Below are 20487 nucleotides of genomic sequence, written 5' to 3' on the forward strand. Positions count from 1 at the left end.
TAAGTAGTTGTTGACGTCCGTCTGTCTTCAGAGACAATGAAGTGTGCCTGCAGGAGTGAACTCAAACCACTGCATTAGTAGCACCAAAGTGACTGAGGCACAAGCCTGGGCAGTGTTTATGGAGCTCCTGGGCTGCCCGGACAACAACTCTCCTCTCGGCCTCGCTGATGTGGTCCAAAGGAAAGCAGAGCAATACAGTTGGGCACCAGCTTGGCTGTAGGAGTTGCCAGGAGAAGGCACACAAGACACCATCCAACCATCTTAGGGACTCCACTCTGGATTTGTGTAGCCTTTTCTTCTCCCAAAGATATCACAGAAGGCAGCAGAGGTTTAGGATCAGATTTTTCCTTCTTCTAGATGGGCTACCTTCCCAGGTTGATGAGACCCATCTGCCTCTCACTTCCCTCTACAGTATGTGCAAAAACCACCTTCTTGGCCATTGGACTCACTATTGGTCTCATCCTCTCAATCTGCCAGAGCCTGTCTTTGCATGCAGGAAAAGTCCCTAACTCACTGAGGGTTTGAGACCCATTAGCTGTCCTCACCTGGTTTAGCCAGCCAGTCAAAGCCATTCTCAGGGTGTGGCCACTGTGACATGCTGACAGCTTCTAGGAGCCACAGGTGAGGGCTGAGTGCAGGTGGGGGCCAAAGGTGGACAAGCTACCCAAGAAAGATAGTTTCCCCCCACCACCAGAGGTTACCCTCCCCTAAAGCCTCATCCACCTTTAAGTAGTGTATGTCAGCTAACAGTCTTATAGCCCTGCTCAGCCCTGAACAATCTGGTTTCACTGAATGCACAGAGCCAGAGTGGAATCATGTCCACTGGCCTTGCCCCCAACTTCCATGTCTTCCACTGAACCTCTGAACTGAGCCAGGCATGTAGATACAGCTTGTACATGTGATGCCTCAATCCATGTGGTTGGAGACTTGGCTTCTTGCAGAGTCTGGGGTCATATATAAAGAGCCCATACAACTTGGGTCATCTTCAACTGATTTCTACACAGAGTAGACCCACTGAAATTAATGGGCCAAAGTTAGCCATGCCTATTGATTTCAACGCACGTGCTCTGAGCAGGACCAGCACTGGACACAACCCATTGTTTGGAGGTCTGGTGGAACATATGGAGCTTACAGAAAGGCTAGTGGGCCCGCTCCTGCCTTCTCCCCTCTCATGTTTCCAACTAAGTTCTACTTAGAGTAACTCACTGAAATGAATGAAGCTAAGTTAGCTGTACCATTGATTTCAGTGGGTCTACTCTAAATCAGTAGGCTACCGCCGAATACAACGCTATTTGCCTGACCATAGATCAAGGGTAGTCATCTTGGCGCCTTCTGGATGGTGTTGGGACTGCCACTCCCTCACCAGTCCCACCCAGAATGACAAAGGATCAGGGATGATGGGAGTTGGAGTCTAAGAACATCTGCCGGGCACTGTTTGCCACCTCTGCCATCGTCCATAACAGACTGAATCTACGTTTACAGCAAAATAGATATGGACAGTGCAATTAAACACAGGTTTCCAGACAAAAGACTTGGTTATTAATGGGACTGCCATTCATTTGTCTGAGAAAGCCAGCGGCTGTGCTAATGAACTCAGCGCCCGGCCTGCCCTAGCTAAGAAGTGCTTAGCGCTTGCGCTTCTCCGGACGCTTGATGTTGGTGCCAGTTTTATTGTGGATCAATGCCATTGATCAGATGCGCTTGGAGGGAGCTTGCTCTGACACTATGAGAAATGACACTAAATAAGAGCCCTATTGAACGGAGGCAAACCAAGTCATGCAAGTGGCGAGAGGAAAGGGAAATGGAGGAGGCGGGGGTGGAAGGGGAGGGAGGGGGCCAGAGAGCAGGGCATGAAGGATTAAGAGGGCACCCTTGGCCTCGGCCAGCTACAGAAACAGCCATGAATCTAAGATGAAATATCGTCCTTACATCCTCCGGTCAGCAAACTGACACGAGCATAGACAGACAGTGAAGAGGGGCAGGGGGACTGAAGGCAGAGGTAAGAGATGGAGAATCAAAGAGAACAAGTGGGGCCCGCAGCAAAATGTTGCTGTGTGGAGTGCCCCAGGTTCCAGCCAGCCAGTTCTGCTCTATTCCAGTATACTCCATCCCATTCCGTCCTCCTGAGTTTTCATGGGTCTCCCATCAAGAGTCAGCTATCACTCCAATAAGGTCTGAAGCTCAACATAAAAAAAAACTAAGATCATGGCCACTGGTCCCATCACCTCCTGGCAAATAGAAGGGGAAGAAATGGAGGCAGTGAGAGATTTTACTTTCTTGGGTTCCATGATCACTGCAGATGGTGACAGCAGTCACGAAATTAAAAGACACCTGCTTCTTGGGAGAAAGCAATGAAAACCTAGACAGCATCTTAAAAAGCAGAGACATCACCTTGCCGACAAAGGTCCGTATAGTTAAAGCTATGGTTTTCCCAGTAGTGATGTATGGAAGTGAGAGCTGGACCATAAAGAAGGCCGATTGTCGAGAATTGATGCTTTTGAATTATGGTGCTGGGAGACTCTTGAGAGTCCCATGGACTGCAAGAAGATCAAACCTATCCATTCTGAAGGAAATCAGCCCCGAATGCTCACTGGAAGGACAGATCTGAAGCTGAGGCTCCAATACTTTGGCCACCTCATGAGAAGAGAAGACTCTCTGGAAAAGACCCTGATGTTGGGAAAGATGGAGGGCACAAGGAGAAGGGGATGACAGAGGATGAGATGGTTGGACAGGGTTCTCGAAACTACCGACATGAGTCTGACCAAACTAGGGGAGGCAGTGGAAGACAGGAGTGCCTGGCGTGCTCTGATCATAGGGTCATGAAGAGTTGGACATGACTAAATGACTAAACAACAACAAATCACTCCAAGGTCAGACAGTGTGCTTAGACTTCATGATGTTTCCGCTTTCTAGGGGTTTTCCCCACCCCCTCTCTCTACACACACACACACACACACACACACACACACACCCTGCCAATCTTGAGGATCTCCAGCCTGTGTTTGCGACCCCCAGGACTGTTGTAGTAGGAAGGCAGGCATGTGGAGGCTGACTGAGGAAAGAGCGAGCGAGCTGTGGACCTCATGAGATGACCAGCAATGGCTTTGAACTCTTTGGAGAAGAGAAGGCAAACCATCTCCCCCACCCCCATCTAGGATTCTGACTTATGCGGAGTTTCATGTGGTGTCGGGTTTAACATCCTTTGAACTCCTAATGTTGTCTTGGGTTCCCCTTTTCACAGGAAGGTTTTGTCTGGGATTCCAACGCTTTTGCTCGGTAAACGGATATCATTGTGAAGCGTTGAGTTGACATAACAGCCAGGAGAGAAGAAAATCTCCTTGGTGCAGTTTTTCATTCCCTGACATGAAAGAAACACAGAGGAGCACAGGCAGCTGCCTTCTTCCAAGTCAAGAACATTGGTCCCTAGCTCAGCACTGTCTACACTGGCTGGCAGCAGCTCTCTAGGGTTTCAGAAGGGTAGGGTTGCCAAACGTCCAGAATTTCTTGGACATACCTGGAATACTGAGGTCAGAAGCAGTGTCTGGGCAGAAATTGCTAAAATGTCCGGAAAAATCCAGATATAGGCAACCCATGTTGGCAGTGTCAGTTTTGGCGATTTTTGCAACAACTTTGCAAAAAAAAAAAGCAACACAAACACAAAAGCAGTAACTATTGTGTCTGGATTTTCACTTTTTGAAATATGGCAACCCTACAGAAGGGGGTCTCTCACACTCTTACTTAGACTGAACACAGGATCATTTTCATGCAAAGGTTACACTCTATCAAGGAGCTACAGCCCTTCCTCAAGAAAGGGGCATATTTTAAGTGCACATACCTTCTTATCTCCCAAACAGTAAAGAAAATGTATTTAACATTATGCAATATTTAATAACAATACTATTAAATTTATAGGCTGAAATGCCACCTCGATTGACACCACTTCCTGATGGTTGCAACCTTCACATCTTTCACCCTAGTGCTGTCTTCCCCAACCTGCTGCTTTACAGATGTTGTTGGGCTGCAATTCCCATCATCCCTGACCACTGGCCATGCTGGCTGGGGCCTGATGGAATAAGAGTCCAAAACATGTAGAAAGCCCCAGGCTGGGGAAAGCTGCTCTTGATCTGCTGCCCTGCTTAGCAGCAAGACTCAAGGGGAGAGGGCATCAGTGCTAGATTTTCTATCCTGCATACATGAAAGATCTGCCCCCTTCTAATCCCCTGAAACTAAAACCCAAGAGGTGGCCAAGCTTCACATCTGCCCAGCAGCCCAGCGATCTCACAGGCTCTGCCCATTATTTACAACCCTAATTACTCTCTATCGACTGGGAAGCAGCGAACGGACAAAGGGCGCTCGAGAGTTCACACACAATTGAATTTCCCAGTAACAATCAGCAGTGAAAGCGCACGCAAGGGGTGGAGGGGGAGGGAGAGGCGAGAGAAAATCAATCAAGGCAAAGGAGCTGGCTTCAGACAGGGATCATCTGTCGCACCTGCCAAGCTTCCAGCATGAGGGCCCTGCGCCCGCCGCTCATACAGGAGACGGATCGCCGGCACTTCCTCCCCTCCTGCCCCGCCAAATCTCCCACGCAGCAGACAAACGGCTTGACATCATATTCGATGGCATGTGGGTGCAACCCACGAGATTGTACACAAGTCCCAGCTGCCTTTTCCCTCCTCCCTGAGTGTCAGGGGGAAGGGCGGGGGAAGATAAGAAGTGATTTAGCTCTTCTGTGTTGACGCTGAAAGGTGGCAACAGACACTTGTCCACTTGCTGATCCCCCCCCCCTTTAAAATCACATGCCTGATGTGGACATACACACACACACACGAAGAAGTGTCAATGTGCAACACACATATACAACACACACAGAGCCACGTCTCCCGTGTACTGGAGTTTTGGAAAGTGTGTGCCTTTTCTTGTTGCCGTAGAAACCCAGCTGGTGATGCTGAGACTAAATGAGGATTTCAGGGTTACAACCTCCTTTGTCTTATTAATCCCTCCCAATTGTCTGCTGCCAATGGATCAGGTGTTTCCGTTAAATAATAATAATAATAAAGGAGAGGGTGGAAGGGAGGACTCTGTTGAGAGTAGAGGATTGCTCCCTGGGGAGAAGCTCAGAGGTAGGGAAATAAGGCAGTACAAAGCCTTTCATTTCCAGGTCACCAGTTCAACAAGGTGATGGTTCAACAAGGCCTATTTGGCACAAGAATGGATATGGCGGCTACTGAGGCTTTCTAGACAGGGCCAGCTCTTGGAATGACTCTCTAGTCAGATCTCCCTTCTTTGTGGGGAATGAGTTTGGGGATTCGGGGGGGGGGAGAACCCCTCTTGGGGTGTGACCAGTAACGCAAGTGCTACTACACAAGCACACTTGTGGAAGAAGAGCCTGTAGTGCTAGTATTTCTTTGGCCTGAATGGGCTGCATTGCTCTCCTCTGACTCTAAGGACAGCAGCTCAGAAGGCCATAGTCTCTCTCATTTTACAAAAGTCAATGACTTCTAAAGCAGGCTCTGTCCCTTTAATGAAGATACTCCTCTCATGGAAGATGGCGCTAGCTACTGGGATGCTCAAGGCTCCTATTTAAGGCTCAGTTGGAGGCTGGCTGTTGCTGAAACAACATCTGAGCCCTGCTGTTACGTTAAAGCTGCAGGCTGGGCCCTGGCTGGAGCTGTCCAGGGTGCTACTGATGCCTTGCCCTGCCGCAGCTCTCTTTAACCCCTACAAAATAATGTCAGGATAATGCAGGCAATTAAGAATGCATCTTATCAGAATAGCTTGTTACTGATTTCATTTTTTGGTATGATTTTATGTACATACGGATCTCAACTGCAAAGGAATCACATGATATGGGGCCCACAATCCTAAACACACAGCTCCTAGTGAATACAGATATGAATCGTGCATCTGAGCCATTAACAAGGCATCTGCAGAGACCTTAGCGGTTGGGCAGGGATATAAGGGATTGGCGGCCCTTGAGGTGCCTTAGGCTCAAGTTCAGGGGTCAGCAACCTTTTTCAGCAGGGGGCTGGTCCACTGTCCCTCAGACCTTGTGGGGGGGCTGGACTATATTTTGAAAAACAATAAACGAACGAATTCCTATGCCACGCAAATAACCCAGAGATGCATTGAAAATAAAAGCACACATTCTACTCATGTTAAAACACCAGGCAGGCCCCACAAATATCCCAGAGATGCATTTTAAATAAAAGGACACATTCTACTCCTGTAAAAACACGCTGATTCCCTGACTGTCTGCTGGCCAGATTTAGAAGGCGATTGTGGGCCTTAGGTTACCTACCCCTGCTCAAGTTGCTATGGGCCTTGCAAATTAACACCAGAACCTTGAACCTGCACCAGGAGTGTATGAGCACCAAGTGCAGGCTTTTGAGCACTGGAGTTAATGTGCTGGTGATAGTGTATCCCCACAACAAGCTGGAGCCCCTGGACCAAGGGTAGCTCCACATAGAGCGCATTGCAGCAATCAAGTCTTGAGGTTACCAGCACATGCCTCTTATGACATCTTGCCCTGCATCACATTGGATTTGTAGAGGAGATGGCTTCTTAATAAAGCGTACCCTGCTCGGTGCAGAAAATGCCCAGCGTGACAGCAATTGATCTGTGCTGTTCTTTCCGTAGCTAAGTTGTTATTTACGAATATACGCCATGAAATTCCACCCACCACCCTCCTACTACTCCCACTTCTACCTACGTAACTTGACAACATTTCATTAAATAATTGTTGATTTTGACGAAGCACAGCTTGCTTGGGAGAATGGGAGGTGGGGGGGGAAGGGAGAAGCCCCCCCCCAAGTCCTATTGTTAGGTGGTGGTAATGAAGGAAATTGCCTACACAGCTATTCTTTCTCTTTCCCTCTGAACCTCCCCCACCCCACCATTTCTTTCCAGTGATTTAATAAAAGTGAAAGGTTTTCCGATCAGTCAAGCCCCTTCTATGCTTTCCAGGTATCTGAATATTGCCAGGAAACATAGACAAAATGATATTAGCAGCAAGAAGAAAAGGGGACTGCTAGGGCTCAAGAAAGGTTCTTCGGTGATTTGGTGTGAAATTTCCTCCAGGTAACAGCTGAGGGTGCACAAACTGTGGATGTATGTAACTTGGACTACAACTTCCACCATCCCTGACCAATAAGCATGCTGATGGGAGCTGGAGTCCAACAAGGTGTGGAGGGCAATAGGGTCCTTCATCCAGGTAATGGCCAAACGAACACTGAGACTAGGGGACGACAAAACTAAAGGAATGGCTGGTCACTTCCTCCCTTTTCAGAAAGCTCTGGAGGGATCAGTATTTTGGGGGGGACAGAGGCATGTTCTTAACTGGTACTCATAGAATTGTAGAGTTGGAAGGGATCACAAGCATCATCTAGTCCAGCCCCCTGCAATCCAGGATTCCCCCCCCCATGTAGGGTTCGAACCCACAACCCTGAGATTAAGAGTATTACGGTCTACTGACTGAGCTACTGACAATGAATGGCACACTGGTGTCATTCTTTAGGATATACCATATCTTTTTCTCTTTTTCTTCAATAAAATTTAATTCTAATAACTGGGTACAAGCCTAGTTATATAATACAATCTCCGCAAAAACAACAACATTACATTGAGTACGTACTGTCATTTCAAGCCTGTTCTTAAGTCATTAATGGTAATATAGCCTTGCCACAGACAAATTAGAGCAGATGGGGGGATTGTTATCTTCTTCCCTTACATATAAAAGAAAGGAGCTTCAACAAAGCTACAGTATCTCTCTAAGCAACACCTTTTGCTACTCTTCTAAGCCGGGGTTAGTTTGGGATGTAGCTCTGAGACAGCTACATCCCAAATGCTGTTGAACCATATCTTGAGGGGTAGCTCAGCCTGAGATTTCCAAAAAACATGCTAGCACCAAACGTCTGGACATCAGTAAAAAGAACACTAAATCTTTAGTCAGATAGTGAGGTCAGAATCTATGTTTAATGAAAGCAGGGCTAAAGCTGGATTTGGTGAGTTCTCCATTCCACAAGAAAAACCAACAAGATACAACAAAATCTAAATTTGCAGAGCCTGTTGCCCCTCCTGCAAAAAAACAGAAAATAATATCCTAGTTGTTTATATTCTAGGATTGTCTGAAATGTTATTTCCAATGCTCACATGTAACCCAAAATGGACAGATCCTATAAAGCCCAACCCTTGTAGGTCTTAGTGAAATGTCAGGAGAAAGATTCTTGAGGTATTATTGGGGATGTGGGGGGGAGGCTTGCAAAGCCCATGTACCTGAGAAGTCTTTTCTTAGAATCACAGTTACAGGTAGGTAGCCGTCTTGGTCTGCCATAGTCAAAACAAAATAAAAAATAAAAAAATCCCTTCCAGTAGCACCTTAGAGACAACTAAGTTTGTTCTCTCCTTCATGGATCACTGCCTTGTCGTGGCGAAGGGGCTTGAATAACTCAGGGAAGCTATGAGCTATGCCATGCAGGGCCACACAAGATGGACAGGTCATAGCGGAGAGTTTAGACTAAATGTGATCCACCTGGAGAAGGAACTGGCAAATCACTCCAGTATCCCTGCCAAGAAAACTCCATGGACAAGGACAACAGTAATGTATGTTTACCACATACAACATACATACAGTAATGTATGTTTCCCAGGAGTAATGTATGGAAGTGAGAGCTGGACCATAAAGAAGACTGATCGCCCGAAGAATTGCTGCTTTTGGATTATGGTGCTGGAGGAGACTCTTGAGAGTCCCATGGACTGCAAAAAGTTCAAACTTATCCATCCTTAAAGAAATCAGCCCTGAGTGCTCACTGGAAGGACAGATCCTGAAGTTGAGGCTCCAGTACTTTGGCCACCTCATGAGAAGAGAAGACTCCCTGGAAAAGACTCTGATGTTGGGAAAGATGGAGGGCACAAGGAGAAGGGGACGGCAGAGGAGAGATGGTTGGACAGTGTTCTCGAAGCGGCTGCATGAGTTTGGCCAAACTGCGGGAGGCAGTGGAGGATAGGGGTGCCTGGCGTGCTCTGGTCCATGGGGTCACGAAGAGTTGGACACAACTGAATGACTGAACAACAACAACAAGTTTGTTCTTGGTATGAGCTTTTGTGTGCATGCACACTTCTTCAGAATCACAGACTTTCAGAGCTGGAGAGATCTTTGAGGTCATCAGACCCAACCCACAGCCCAGAGACCATAATATGCCTCTCTGAAATTTCCACTCATTTCTTTTAGTCTTGCTCTCTTATCCTCTTGCTTCCCCCAGCTGCCACTCAGCTACACATTTAAAGAAGGAGAGAAACTGCTCTAATGTAACAAACTACTTAAGATTCCGTCAACTTATTTTTCAGTTTGACGCTGCGGGTCATGTTAAGTAGCAGCATTTCATTATATTTGGTTAGTTACAAAGGCAAGATGTTGATTTAAATATGGGGCGATGACAGTAAAAAATAGTTGTGAATCATATGCAAAAATATGGATGGAAGAGAACGTAAACAGCAATTCCCCCCCGCCCCCAACAGACCCTTAGGGTACCCTCTTACGTTTCAGAAATAATAATGGCACAACAGGTTCAAACCATAGAATGGATTGGTTGTCAACACGCCAGGCAGGGGCTCATGCCATCCTCTTTGTTACAGCTTTCCCCACTTACTGTTCAGCAGGAACGCAAGCTTGTCATGATAATGTCTGAATAGGCCAATAATGGTTTATGCCTGCCCATCCATTGTTATTTTATTTCACAGAATTTGTATACTACTTAATTGTAAAAAAAAAAACACCTCTAAGTAGTTTACAAAAACATACATTAAATTTATCTATAATGACATTAAAGTCAGAGTTTTAAACAAGTTAACCTTTAAAAAAAAACAGCAGTTAAAATGTACGTTACAAAAATAAAACACTTTAAAACATGTACCAGCTTTACATATCAGGGTAAGCCTGCCTTAAGAAGAAGATTTTAGCAGTTGCCAAAAATAGTGCAGCGAAGGAGCTTGCCTAATGTCAATGAGCAGGGAGTTCCAGAGTGCAGGTGCTGCTGTGTTAAGATACTGATTGCTTACAGGTGCGGAACAGACATTTTTAGGAATCAGACTATGGGATCTGATTCAGGTTTTGAGGGCAAGTGCAAACGTAGCTGGCTAATTTGGACATTGCAGCAGACTATGCTTCTTGCTAAATGGAGAGGGAGCTGTGAGACAGAGGAAAGTGGTGAGAGGAACTCATGCCAGAAGCTCATTTCCAATCCTCTAAACCAGCAGTTTTCAACATGGGGTGCCTTGAATGAGAGTCGGGGTGCCTTGGGGCAACCCTGGCCTTTGTCCCCCTTTCTTTCCTTCCCTCCCTCCTCTGATGCCCTCTCACGTCTCTGCTGCCCCAAGGCCTGTTTGCCTCATGTTCACCTTTGGCCAGACTCTGTCAGGCAGCTAAGGCTGGGGGCATCCTATGAGGCGGCATGAGGAGGCACCTCTCTTTGGGGCGGGGGCCAGTGACACAGAGACTCGCAAGGAGAGGGGAAAGGAGGCTGAGGGAAGACTCCACAAGGGAGTGTGTTTCAAAAAGGGGCAAGGGGCTGCCAGCTCTACAGGCACGGGGTGACATAACTGGGCTTCTGAGGCTCAGGGTGTGTTTCCTCACAGGGGAGTGGCAGAAGGAATGTAGCTGGTCAAGGGAGCCATGGATTTGAAAAGGTTGAAAACCTCTCCTCTAAACCATGGTTTGGAGGATCATTTGAACTGAGCCATTGTGACTCTCTAACAATTGTTTTTTGTGTGTGATTTATGCCTTCACTATTCTCACCTATAACGTGATTCTAACTATCTCGCTTGGAAATGTTTAACTAAATTGAGTGGGGCTTACTCCCAGGTGTGGGATGCGGGTGGCGCTGTGGGTTAAACCACAGAGCCTAGGGCTTGCCGATCAGAAGGTTAGCGGTTTGAATCCCTGTGACGGGGTGAGCTCCCGTTTTTCGGTCCCAGCTCCTGCCAACCTAGCAGTTCGAAAACATGCAGTACAAGTAGATAAATAGGTACCACTCCGGCGGGAAGGTAAACGCCATTTCCGTGTGCTGCTCTGGTTCGCCAGAAGAGGCTTAGTGATGCTGGCCACATGAACTGGAAGCTGTACACTGGCTCCCTCGGCCAGTAAAGCGAGATGAGCACTGCAACCCCAGAGTCGTCCACGACTGGACCTAATGGTCAGGGGTCCCTTTACCTTTTACTCCCAGGTAAGTGGTGTCAGGGCTGCAACCTCCCTCCCTCCCCACCACCACTACTACCACCATGTTTAAGGCAAGAGCCATTCTCACTTCCAGCTAAGTAATAAATGAAATTGGATCCAAGAATTGCTAAACTGTGAGTCATCCCAGAGGCTGAGAAACTTAGGGATTACTCCCTGCCTCCTTAATAAGCAGCTATTGATTTGAAGGAATATGATAAGCATGTCTGTGCATTACTGGCCTTGCCACCCCCCCTCCCAGGATTAGGGAAGCATTTCCTGCCATTTAAATCTGCGTGGAGTCAGTGTACATCAGCGCCTCTCGCTCCAAACTGTCCCAGGCGTGAAAAATTTATCTTCCACTCGCAGGTAACTTACCATCTTCCACTTCCAGGAGAGCTTTAGCCAGAATGCTCCCCGCCACACTAATGGCTTGACACATGTAGTAGCCCGAATCTGAAGTCTGCACGTCCTAATGTTCATCTCGCCGCTTGGAGACACAGAAAAGCGGCCCATCGCCTGAGGGGGCTGGCTAGGAAAAAGCAGGATCTGTAGAAAATAAAATGGGGGGAAAAAACTTTTTCAATTCCCATCCCCTGGAAACATTCAACCCAATATGTCCTTGGGTTGCCATCCAGTTCCCCACTGCCCATTTCCCAGAATGCCTCCCTCTTGAGAGACACAACAGTTCCCCCCTTGCTTCTGTGGGATGTTGTCATGGGATCAAAAAGAGATAATGGGTGAATCTCCAAAGATGCTGAAGAAAAAGGTACCTTGTATTTGTAATGAAATGTATTAGTATGTCTAACTCCAAGGGAGGTATGCCTGCCATGGGTGAAACGTCATCGTCTTGGAAAGCTTTTCCCTTCATCAGCCTAGTTCAGACATAACAGGAAGCTGTGGTTTCCTGCTATGTGAATGAGCTGTGGCAAGTCTTGAGCTCATGTGCCTTCCCCTCCCCTATTTTATATGCGAGAGGAAGAGATCAGAAGCATCTGCTTTGGGTTTTAAACTAACCGCAGTTCACTGTGATGTCTGAAATCAGGTAACTACGGTTCGTTTTGTGGTTCCAACTAGGACCTGAAACCAAAATGACATTTCTCACCTATTTTAGGGTAGTCATATTTCAAAAAGTGGAAATCCAGACACAAAGAAAGAAGAACTTTTTGAGCTATTTTTTAATGAAATTCACCAAAAACTACACTTCCGACATGGGTTGCCATACGTCCAGATTTTCCTGGACATTTTAGCTATTCCTGTCCAGACAGTGTTTCGGACAATCGATTCCCGGCTATGTCCGGGAAATTCCAGCCATATGGCAACCCTACCTAATTTAGGCTACTGGAATAGCAATAGACTTTTGTGTGAAGGGCCTGTGAACTCAGAATATGCTCAAAAATTAAATTCTAACTATGTATTTTGCAGCTGGTTTAGGTTGGTAGAGCTTGGGGTTGTAGTAGAAAAACAGAAAGCAAAATGAAGCATAGATCTAGGAAGTATGAAGCCTGTCTAGCACAGGGGTGGTGAACCTCCAGCTCGTGGGCCTAATTTATCCTGTAAGGCCATTCTCCCGAAACTTGGTCCACTTTTCCTATTGTCACCACATCACAGGTAACATCAGGTATGAATGAGGCAGGTGAAGGCATGGCTATCACTGCTTTGAAGTCCATTTCCAAATGACCTTCATTGAAACCAATTTCAGATGTACGTCAAAGGTGAGACCGCTTCAGTTTGTCACCAGTCCCCTGTCCCACTGGTCAAAATTGGCCCGCGGAAGGATCGGGCTCAGTTCCCCACCCCTGCTGCAGAGGCATGACCGCATCCTGTACCCTTGATGGGCAGAACAGGAGAAAAGCTACAGCTACAGCCCCTCAGAATTCTTCTCACTATTTCTGGGCAGAGGAGCCGGGAGGAGCATTTAACCAATTTTCTTCAGGAGGAGGAGAGATTCTCCAACAGATCTTCAGGGATGGAACTCATTATTGGCGGCGGCAGTAGCACAGATCGTTCCTTTGTTCCTAAGGGTGTGTGTTTGCGTACCAGCAGCCTGGCCATCATTTTACATTCGCTACAGTGCCCTGGATCTAGCATTATAACCAGGGCATTGGGGAGAGGGAAGATGGCCGCCGCCACAAAAAGTAAAATAAAATACAATGGTGGAGAATATTCAGAGGAAATTTGGCAAAATGGCCTTAAAGAGAAATCCCTGAGGTAAAAATTCTAGCTCTGGCATACAAGCTTGGATTGTACAATTAATATACTTATCTACTCTAACAGGGACTTGAGCAGTGGGAAAAATTCTGGGAAGAAGACATAAGATTTACCGCCTCATACACGATTAAGGAAAACTTTATAAAAATGTTCCATAGCTGGTATTTAACACCTGTGAAGTTGGCCAGGATGTACAAATTAAAACCAAACCTTTGTTGGTGTAATAAAGAAGGAACGACAATACACATGTGGTGGCAGTGCGAGGAAATCAAAATGTTCTGCTTAATAGTGAACAAAGAAATGAAGAAAATGTTGAAAATATCAATAACAAAAAGACCAGAGGCATATTTACTAGGATTAATAGATGAAGAAATACTGAGGGGGGGGGAAAGTATTTTTTTCTACGCAAGCACTGCCGCTAGAGTAGTACTGGGTAACCTTCCTGTTATCTCTGTTTGCCTAAAACCTTGGCAGTCTGCAAAAACTGTCTATTTAACAAAAGACAACTGCATATTTTTTTAACCTAATCTGAGGTAAAACTGGCGTGATCACAGTCTCCCTATGGGGTATACAACTGAATCTTCTTTTCTTTTCTTTTTTTAAAGTAATTGGATCTATCTCTCACTCTATCACATAAACTCAGGGTGGTTCACAGCGTTTGGACTGCAATCCTATAAACATTTACCTAAGAGTAGCCTCACTGAATCCAATGGGGCTTGCTTCTGTGTAATCATAGGATTTCACTGTCTTAAGTCTTTTCTTTGACCTATTATTCCCAGCAAAAGAAATGTATGGATTGCTGTGTTCTGCAGGAGAGACCACCCTGCAGCAACCACTCTATCAGGAGGTCCATTTCACAAGATGGCGGAATTGAGCTTTAGTGTGTGGCCCCTTCTCTATTGGCTTTTTGCTGCTTGCTAAAGACATTCCTCTTTCACACACACACAACATAATAATAATACCACATCTCCAACACAGAGACTCCCCCATCCATCCCTAACATTATACCCTCCGCATCATACTTCTGCATGGAATTTGACCAAACGTGACAATTGCATCTCAGAACCGAGGCAAGCCGAAAGATTCAGCATGCACACCCAGGCACATACGGCATTTGCACAAAAGGAAGGCAAGAGGCCATACTGAATTGGGTAAGGCCACACCTACCTGGCTACCTTCCTTCTGCCAAAACACGGCTGGTGGTGGGTTTCCTTTGGTTTCACACTGAAAGGTCACGGTGCGGCCTTGGGCTACAATCTGATCCCGAGGGCGGGTCACCAACTGCGGTGGAACTGAGAGAAAAGGAGAGGCGAGACAAAAACAAACAGGTTTAAGACTTTGGGGGAGTTAAGAGCTGCACCCACCCCTGGACCCATCCAGCCCTAGGTTTTTCATTTCCAAGCCCAGCACTATAACCCTGGGATTGGGAAGATGTGCTCCTCCAGATCAACCACGGCTCTCCTCATCTCCGACCTTTGGACATGCTGGCAGGGGCAGGTGCTGAAGTCCAACACCATCATCTGGAGGGACATAAATTCTCCATTCTTGTCCCTAGTCACTATACTCTGCTGTCCTGTCTCTGGACTATTTGTGTGTGCTTGAAAATAAAGGTTCTGCCCCAAAGACATTGACAGCACTCAATAGCTCCGTTGGTTAGAGTGTGGTGCTGATAACGCCAAGGTTGCAGGTTCGATCCCTGTATGGGGCAGCTGCATATTCCTGCATCATAGTGGGTGGACTAGATGATACTCAGGTTCCCTTACAATTCTATGAGTCTATGAATAGATGTATTTTGTAACTACCTTTTCACCCTCTTATAAAATAGGGAGGGAACTAACTACCCATTCACTCTGCCTACTGGGAAGCTCTTGTGTCATGTGAAATCTCGCCTCCGGAAAAAGAATGTCTGGACAGTCAAATATAGTTCCTTCATTACTTTCTCTCTCTAAATTGGTTTGAACTAATAGTAGTTATAGCAGCAGCCAATGAGCTTTATAAGAGTTAGCATCATTTAATCCAGATGGACTGAAAGACCTGCTGGTCCTCGTTGAATAGGGTTGTGAAAATTGTGTTGCATGTCGCGTGGGATCGTGTGGGTTCTGACTCTGAATCTGGCTCTGGCTCATTTATAGCTTGCTCATTTGGGGAATGGGTGGAGCTTGCTGGTGCGGTACACATGCTTTGAGTGCAGAAGGTGCTCGGTTCAATCCCCACCATCTCCAGGTAGGGCTGGAAAAAGACCCCTATCTGAAATCCTGCAGAGATGCTGCCAGTCAGACAATAAGGAACTAGTTGGACCAGTGGTCTGATTCTGCATTAGGTGGCTTCCAATGTTTCTAGATATCTGGAGCACCTGCTTTCACAGTATGGGCAATCCAGAAGATTTTAAGATGCAAGAACAGCAAGAGGCATTTAACAATGGAAGAGATAAAGAAAGGAGAAATGCAAACCACTGGGGTAGGGTAAAGGAACACAAGCTATAACTTCACAGAGGAAATCAAAAATATTAATGTGCTTCCAGATCTGCTTGGACTTTAATTAATTTATTTATTTTAAATCCAGTCTATAAATGCATGCAAAGGATATCATCTTGCAATGGAAGAAAGGAAAGGAGACAACAGAGAGAGGCAAGGAAAGAAAAAAAAAGAACCTTTAAATCAGCCACCCGGCCATAAATAATGTTGCAGATTTAAATTCCTCCCTGAGCACCTTCTGTCTGGTTTGGAACCTTTTCTCTTCTCTCAATGCAAGACAAATGGCACCGGGTTTTACAAATGCTAATCGCCTGCCTTATCTCCTCTTTGCCCTCCCTCCCAAACTACCTAGAGAAGGAGAGAGAGACAATGCCCCATCCCTCTTGCAGAGCTGTAAAGTATTTATAGGGCACCAGGCACTATAAGAAAGGGAGGGGAAAGGAGCTTCAGGTGTACTATTGTCATGCTGATCACTGCAAGCCTTACTTTAATGAAGTTGTGAGTGCTAGGTTACCCGCATGCTAATCGCAAGGGGTGTGTGACTGCTTGTTAACCAGCCCTCCCCCATCCAGAAGTCTTTTCTGGCAGAATTTCCATGGAATGAGGAAAAATCCTCCTGATGTTTAATAGTTATTGACTGGCACTAGAAATGGTTCGTGGGAAGGGGTGTGTGTGTGGATCTATATGCAGACAGGAGTTAAATTTGCAGCAATGCCCAGTCCCATCGCCCCCTAAAACGTAAAGGGACCCCTGACCATTAGGTCCAGTCGTGAACAACTCTGGATTGCGGTGCTCATCTCGCGTTAGTGGCCGAGGGAGCTGGCGTACAGCTTCTGGGTCATGTGGCCAATGTGACTAAGCCACTTCTGGCGAACCAGAGCAGCGCACGGAAACGCCGTTTACTTTCCCACCAGAGCGGTACCTATTTATCTACTTGCACTTTGACGTGCTTTCAAACTGCTAGGTTGGCAGGAGCAGGGACTGAGCAACGGGAGCTCACCCTTTCACGGGGATTCAAACTGCCGACCTTCCGATCGGCAAGCCCTAGGCTCAGTGGTTTAGACCACAGCGCCACCTGCGCCCCCTCCCCATTGCCCCCTATGTTGCTTCTATTCCGGGTCCTGGGTTGTCTCACAGAGAAAAATCTGTGCCACTGTGCTTGATTGTGGTGGAGAGAAAAGGCAGCAAAGTTGGCAGCGTGCGACATGTAACTGTGATTGTTATTTCAGGAACTAGCAGTGATGAATCATGACAGTAGTTAACAAAGTGTCACTGGAATTGGGCTGGACCAAAGATAGGGGTCACTGGTAGTCAGAGGTGATGGAAGTCCACTGTCTGGAAGACCACAGGTGAATAATCCCTAGTGTAAGATGCTCCATGCGGATGTCCAACTGAATGTGCGGATGTGGCACTTACTTAGCCTCATGTTGTGCAAAGTCACTCAACTAGCATCATGGATAAGCATGAATTTGAACTTGGGTTTCTCTTTTTTATTATTGATTTATATGCAACGAAATGGAACAGTAAAGTAAATAACTAAGATGCTTAATTTTTGGTTTTGGTTTTGACTTCTGTCAATCACACAGCAGTTTATTTCCTGTGGCTAAGACAGTTTCTCTGTATTTCATTATATTCCTCATCTTGGTATGAGGAGTCATATTCTCACTTACTGGTTTATTCTAAAGGTAAAGGTAAAGGTAAAGGGACCCCTGACTGTTAGGTCCAGTCGCGGACAACTCTGGGGTTGCACACTCATCTCGCTCTATAGGCTGAGGGAGCCGGTGTTTGTTCACAGACAGCTTCTGGGTCATGTGGCCAGCATGACTAAGCCGCTTCTGGCGAACCAGAGCAGAGCACGGAAATGCCGTTTACTTTCCCGCCAGAGCAGTACCTATTTATCTACTTGCACTTTGACGTGCTTTCGAACTGCTAGGTTGGCAGGAGCTGGGACCAAACAACGGGAGCTCACCCCATTGTGGAGATTCGAACTGCCGACCTAGCAAGCCCTAGGCTCTGTGGTTTTGACCACAGCGCCACCCGCGTCCCTCACTGGTTTATTCTAAACACCAAATCCTGTTTGTTGAACCTTGATTCAATAAATAAGTATTTAGGCATTCCCATTCCTTCTGGATAGTACTCGCTTAACTTTTTTAGCCATTCTTCTTTATTTGGTATATAATTACCCTTCCAATTTTTGGCTATTAATACCCTAGCCGCCATTATCACATAGAAAAATGGTCTTATTTTTTTCTTTTGGAATTCTACTATTTATTATCCCAAGAAGGAATGTTTCTGGCTTTTTATGAAATGTAATTTTTAATAGTTTTTTTTTTTTTCATTTCATCGTAGATCATGTCGCAGAATTTTTTTATTTCTGGGCACGACCACCACATATGAAAAAAGGTTCCCAGTTGCGATTTGCATTTCCAGCACTTATTGTTGTGGTTTTTATTAATTTTAGATAATTTGACAGGAGTAAGATACCACCTATACTGCATTTTTATCCAATTTTCTCTTATTTGGTAGCACACTGTAATTTTTTGTTTTTCTTAGCTCTGTCAGGTGTCCTACATCCCGTTCCAACTTTTTCATTACATCTTTTATCCCTCCATCCTTTAAATGCCAATTCAAATGTAACCTGTACATTTTGGATAGGGTTTTCCTATTATTTTGCAGCAATTCTTTCTCTGTCTTATTGAACTCAGGTTTCTCATATCCAAGCCTCCACAAAGGGAGGCAAGTTGCCACAAAGATATTTAGTGCTTCTTGATTTATGACATTGGATCAGCCTTCTATCTCATTCTCCTTTGCCTCCAGATCCTAACATCTGAGAGCACGCAGTGACCCTTTGTTTCAACCCCTAGGGAACCCAATCCTGTCACTACCTGGTAGTTTTTGTCTTTCTACTTACGTGCTCATAAAATCAAATTAAGAGACCCATAAGCAAAGTCTGTTTTAAAATTTTATATATATATTTGAAAATAAGTGAAGTCACACACACACAAAAAGAGTGAGATAGAGTCTCAGATAGGTAGCACACTCCAAAACCTGAAAGGTTTCTGAAATCTCACCCTTCAAAGGTTGGAAAAACAAAATTTTAGGGCTATACTGCCAGCACAAAATGTTACAAGAGCCTTGGGGTGATCAGGCGCTTGGGATATTTCCTTTTTATCATCCTGACTTTCCAACGCTTGGCACAAGCACTGCGGGTAACCAAATCGCCCCCCCCCAAAAAAAACATCCATTGGGGTGGGGTGGGGTCAGGCCCACTTCTACAAACGTCTGTGTAGGGTATTGTAACTTGAGGCTGTGGGTCAGGTTTCGTCACAGTGTCCGGAACAACCTCATTCTCTTTCTCTCCCTCTCCCTCTCCCCCCCCCCCCCGTTTGATGTCCATAAATCCTGCGAGGGAGGGAAGCAAGGGAAAGAATCTGCCAGCCTTTTCTTTTTTTCTTTTGGCCTGGCAAAGGCCACTTCTCCTTTGCTGAAGGTCAGGCTTTGTCCCCTAGAAATCACTTCACCAAATGACGTGTGTGTGTGTGTGTGTGTGTGTGTGTTTTGAGGGAACCTGGCAGCCAACAGCCACAGGAAGGGTCATTCGGCTGGCACTGAAATCAGAGATCAGCTGCCTTGGGCCGATTCTGCAAGAAGGGGGTGGGAATGAGCAGGGTCCTTCTTAACATGTGCCTGGATGCGAGGCAGGAGACCTCTGACCTTCCAGAGCAACAGCCTGCTGTCTTGGTGATGCCACCTGCTCCACAATCAAATAAAAATGTAAATGGGAGGGAGGGAGGGGGGTCAATTTCAGTTCTTTGGTTAATGGTTGCTGGGAAAGCCCCCTTCCCAGATTACACACATACACACACACACACCCGGACTGCACCAGGCGCCACTTCAAAGGCTGGAGGAGTCTGGATGATGGAAAGGATATTGTGACTCAGGAAATTCATTACTGCCCCTCCAGCAACGCCTCACCCCACTTCAAAGGGAAAGATAAAAAAAAAGAAACTCAGAGGGCAGGAACGACCTTGGGGCGTCTAAGGAAAATGGTCCCTGCTGCCCACAAATTCAGCATGGAGATAAGAGATGATGGCAGGCCGCCCCCCCCCCCCCCCACCTCCCGCCCTCCAGGCAGGAAATTGAACTGGGTTGCTGGCTGCCTAGCAAAGAAAAGAGGGGACCAGGGCAGGCAACGTCTCCTATCACCTGGCATCTCGTGCTCACCTTTGGGCCATTATCTTCACAGCTACAAGAAGAGAAGCGTGCTTTGTTTGAGGGTGATTTATTGGCAAAAAGAAAAGCGAAGAAGAAGAAGATAAGCCCTTGATGGGGCTGCTGTGCGTCAGAGGAAAGGGCAAAAGCAGCTATTCCCAGGATTCTTTTTAGGGATATGTAAGCCACAGATGCAGGGCAAGCCTGTCGACCTGACAAGTGATGTCACAGTACAAAAATGCATTTGAAGGCAAAGGCATGGCGCCATGCACTAGTTCGCAAGCAGATATCCCCTCCCCTTCCTTTTTACAACAGCATTACAGCCAAGCGCTTGGAGACTGGGGAAATTCATACTCTGCAATGACCTTTTTCGTTATTTAT

The 20487-nt window shown here is 46.3% G+C and overlaps 1 protein-coding gene across 1 annotated transcript in view; it reads right to left on the reverse strand.

Moving 5' to 3' along the window:
- ROBO3 (roundabout guidance receptor 3) overlaps positions 1-20487 on the reverse strand; it is a 310469-nt gene that overhangs the window by 47011 nt on the left and 242971 nt on the right. The window contains 3 exon segments of the mRNA XM_033171318.1: positions 11588-11683; positions 11686-11758; positions 14588-14712. Coding sequence (XP_033027209.1) covers positions 11588-11683; positions 11686-11758; positions 14588-14712 — 294 coding nt within the window.

The sequence above is a fragment of the Lacerta agilis genome, chromosome 15 (genome assembly GCF_009819535.1).
Source record: "Lacerta agilis isolate rLacAgi1 chromosome 15, rLacAgi1.pri, whole genome shotgun sequence".
In the NCBI taxonomy this organism is placed as follows: Eukaryota; Metazoa; Chordata; class Lepidosauria; order Squamata; family Lacertidae; genus Lacerta; species Lacerta agilis.